The sequence below is a fragment of the Vulpes vulpes genome, chromosome 9 (assembly GCF_048418805.1).
Source record: "Vulpes vulpes isolate BD-2025 chromosome 9, VulVul3, whole genome shotgun sequence".
Taxonomy (NCBI): domain Eukaryota; kingdom Metazoa; phylum Chordata; class Mammalia; order Carnivora; family Canidae; genus Vulpes; species Vulpes vulpes.
Genome location: NC_132788.1, coordinates 56,228,496 through 56,232,344, shown reverse-complemented (window position 1 = coordinate 56,232,344; position 3,849 = coordinate 56,228,496). Strand labels below are relative to the sequence as shown.

Here is a 3,849-nt window from a genome sequence, read left to right as displayed (position 1 = left end):
ATTTTTATTAATGCTTTTTTTATTAGTGCTTTTTAATATTAAAAAATAAATACATTGAAAATCCATCTATCTTTTAAAGGGAGCTCTGTATCACTAATATACATGAAAACTGATGTGACTCTCCCAGATAAGATGTAGCTATAAAAATAAATATAATGCCAAAAAAAAGTCTTAAATTCCAGCTAGAGACCAATGTCTGATAGAGACTGAGCCTGCGGTGTCCCATGAAAGAAAAGGAACAAGAGGTGTTGGTGCTAAAGATCCAGTGGTACCAAAAAGTGACTTTCTCCTTCCTGGGTGGCTCAGGTGGTTGAGCATCTGCGTTTGTCTCAGGTCGTGATCCTGGGTCGTGGGATCAAGTCCCACATCGGGCTCCCTGCAGGGAGCCTGCTTCTCCCTCTGCCTGTGTCTCTGCCTCTCTCTGTCTGTCTCTCATGAATAAATAGATTTTAAAAATCTTTAAGAAAAATAAAGTGCCTTTTTCCTTGACCCGTTCAGAAGAACCAAAGACAATTTAAAACAACATTGTTAAAAAAAAAAATAAATAAATAAAACAACATTGTTGGGCAGCCCCAGTGGCCCAGCAGTTTGGCACCACCTTCAGCCAGGGCGTGATCCTAGAGACCTGGGATCGAGTTCCGTGTCGGGTTCCCTGCATGGAGCCTGCTTCTCCCTCTGCCTGTGTTTCTGCTTCCATCTCTCTCTGTGTCTGTCATGAATAAGCAAATAAAATATTTTTTTAAAAATTTAAAAAAAAATTGTTCTCCCTTCATAGGGTCCTCAGCCCAAGGGAGCTACCCAACCCATACCCTGTGTATGCACACAGGACAGGGATTATTGCTCCCATTTTACAGATGAGGAAATCTGAGATTTAGAGGAACAATCAGCAGAGCCGCTTAACTCTAAGGCCTCCTCTTTCTGGAAGCCTTCCCCACCTCCTGGACCTGGTGAGGGGCCTCTTTGGTTTTCCCACAGACCCCATCCTGAGGCCCAAGGAAGCACTGGTGGTACAAGGAGATGCACTGTGGGACCTCCTTCTGTAAACAGGGGTGGACCTGCATTTTGGGCCCAAGTCCCTGGGAGCCCCAGAGCCCGTGGCCTCTGGAGACAGCCCTCCAAGGCTGCACGTGAGGGATAAGCCAGGCTATTTTCATCATTTCCTTCCTCCTCCCAAGCGTCGGCCACCGTTGACTGCCTCTCATAGAGCTGCCTCCTCAGCCCCAACCAGGACCATTCAGGCTACAGAAAGGGGTGCCGGCTGCAGGCCTCACAAGTAAGTGTCCTTCCCTGTTGCCCAGCACCACCCCCCACAGCACACCCTATGCAGGTGGGACGGTGAGTCAGGCCTGGCAGGGACAGAGGGCAGCCATGGAGGCCTGCCCTGTCTCCCCTTCAACTTTCCCCTCCAGAAGGTGGGGTTGGGGGGGGGCACTCGCTCAGAGACACTGGCTCCATGGCTGATTCAATTAATATTCACGGACAGCCTGCCATGGGTCAGGCCCTGGGGGGCGAGCCTGACTTAGGAAAGGGAAACAGTCATAGGAAAGTCAGTGAACCAGGCAAGAGCTTGGAGCTCACGAGGCCTGAGTCAGAGTCCATCCTCTGACACAGACCCCTGGGTGGACCCCACAGGAGTCACTCCCCATCTCCGGGCCTTGATTTGCCCAACTCTGAGGGTTAGCCTAGATGAGTGGCTCCCTCCTGGCCCTCATATCAGCATCCTCACCCTACTGTCTTCTACATCGGGTATCACCTAGTTGTTCACTAGGCCACGGACGAGCTGCTGGGAATCGAGGGGAGGAGGTGCAGTCTGGGAAGTCCACTCCATCGGCCTGTCCCCAGGCTCTGGCGTGGGGGCGGGGGGCAGCCTGTGGGCCAGGGCTCAGGACTGGGAAGCATCTAGCAAGCATCTGCACCCCTCTCCCTGAGCAGGAGCTGGGGTCTCTGTCAGGGGCTCTTCCAAGAGCGTTCTTACCCACGTTCCTCTCTGCCGCCACAGCTCCGCTCACCATTGGGCCCTGTGATTGTCCAGGGAGGCTCAGCTAGGCCTGGGTTGGGCGCCCATCACTCCCTTCGGCCTTTGCCACTCCGTTTCACAGAGCAGAAGGCTGAGGCCTGAGAAGGGAAGTGAGCTGTCCTTTGCCCCAGGTCGGTCCCAAAGGCCAATGGCAGGGGTGCCGGCCACTAGGCATCCCTTACATCACGGCCACTGTCTCCACAGCCAGCCCACCAATGCCTGCCTGGGGGGCCCTGCTGCTGCTCTGGGCTGCCACGGAGGCCACCAACGACTGCCCTGCAGAGTGCACCTGCCAGGCCCTGGAGACCATGGGGCTGTGGGTGGACTGCAGGGGGCGGGGACTCAAGGCCCTGCCCGCCCTGCCGGTCCACACCCGCCACCTCCTGCTGGCCAATAACAGCCTCCGCTCCGTGCCCCCTGGTGCCTTCGACCACCTGCCCGGGCTGCAGATCCTCGACGTGATGCACAACCCCTGGCACTGCGACTGCAGCCTCACCTACCTGCGTCTCTGGCTGGAGGACCACACGCCTGAGGCCTTGCTGCAGGTCCGCTGTGCCAGCCCCGCGCTGGCCACCACCCGGCCGCTGGGCTGGCTGACGGGTTACGAGCTGGGCAGCTGCGGCTGGCAGCTACAGGCACCCTGGACCTACCCGGGGGTCTGGTGGGATGTGGCACTGGCTGGTGTGGCCGCGCTGGGCCTGGCTCTCCTGGCTGGCCTGCTGTGCACCACCACGGAGATGCTCGGCTGAGCCCCTCCCAGACCCCGCCAGGCCCAGGCAGCCTGAGCCACCAGCAACTCCTAATAAACTGGCTGCTCAACCATTTACTCCAAGCTCAGAATGGTTTTTTTCCCTCTCAGCACCCATATCTGGCTCCTTCTGGAAACCTGGGTCCATTTTGTTATAACCAGATACCAACTGGGGCTTCTCTGTCCCCCAGATTCCTAGTAAAATGGGCTGTACCACCTCTTCCACACCAGCCACCCCCAACCCCATGATCCATGGACATCCCGAGCCCTTGCTCAGTAGCCTGACAGGTCCCAGGACTCCGGCACCCACGCTCTCCTCTGCCCTGGCACCTGCTTCTTGCATCGGCCACTCAGGAGGGCCCAGGCGGATTTCATATCAACCTTTAATCCCTATAGGGGCAGCCCTGGTGGCTCAGTGGTTTAGCGCCACCTTTGGTCCAGGGCGTGATCCTGGGGTCCTAGAATCGAATCCCACGTCAAGCTCCCTCCATGGAGCCTGCTTCTTCCTCTGCCTGTGTCTCTGCCTCTCTCTCTCTCTGTGTGTGTGTGTGTGTCATGAATAAATAAATAAAATCTTTTTAAAAAAATAACATTTACTCCCTAGAAATTCCACAGAAAGCTTGCTCTCCCGACACAGCAGTGAGCAGAGCAGGAGGCACGGAAGACCCCAGGTGGGTAGGGGAAGAGCCGTTTCCATCTCCCTGGCAGACATACCTTGAAAGGCGCATCACAGTCTCCAAAATGGCCTTTGGCCACTCTGTCCTGGCCATGAAGACACCTGTTCACCTGGCCCCGTCCTTTCTCCCCTTCTCTTATAAGCTCTCTCTCCTTTTCCTCCTCTCTATCCGTCCTCTTTAGAAACCAAATAACAAATTCTTCCCTTTCTCATGGAAACAACTCCAGGTGCCAACATCAGGACACCTGCTAACTCTGGAGTCCCACTTCTTTTTTTTTTTTTTTTCTTTTTTAAGATTTTGCTTATTTATTCATGAGAGACACAGAGAGAGGCAGAGACACAGGCAGAGGGAGAAGCAGGCTCCCTGTAGGGAGCCCGATGTGAGATTCGATCCCAGGACCCTAGGAT

At 55.0% G+C, this 3,849-nt stretch overlaps 1 protein-coding gene across 1 annotated transcript; it reads left to right on the top strand.

Moving 5' to 3' along the window:
* Positions 1-1,174: 1,174 nt before the first annotated feature.
* On the top strand, positions 1,175-2,849 carry GP9 (glycoprotein IX platelet). The gene is made up of 2 exons (XM_025991663.2): positions 1,175-1,273; positions 2,222-2,849. The coding sequence occupies exon 2, from the start codon at positions 2,233-2,235 to the stop codon at positions 2,764-2,766; it is 534 nt and encodes a 177-aa protein (XP_025847448.1). The 5' UTR covers positions 1,175-1,273; positions 2,222-2,232; the 3' UTR covers positions 2,767-2,849.
* The last annotated feature ends 1,000 nt before the right edge of the window (positions 2,850-3,849 follow it).

Bases quoted from the DNA above. Each gene is read 5' to 3' on its own strand.
- GP9 (XM_025991663.2), top strand. From the start codon at position 2,233: ATGCCTGCCTGGGGGGCCCTGCTGCTGCTCTGGGCTGCCACGGAGGCC.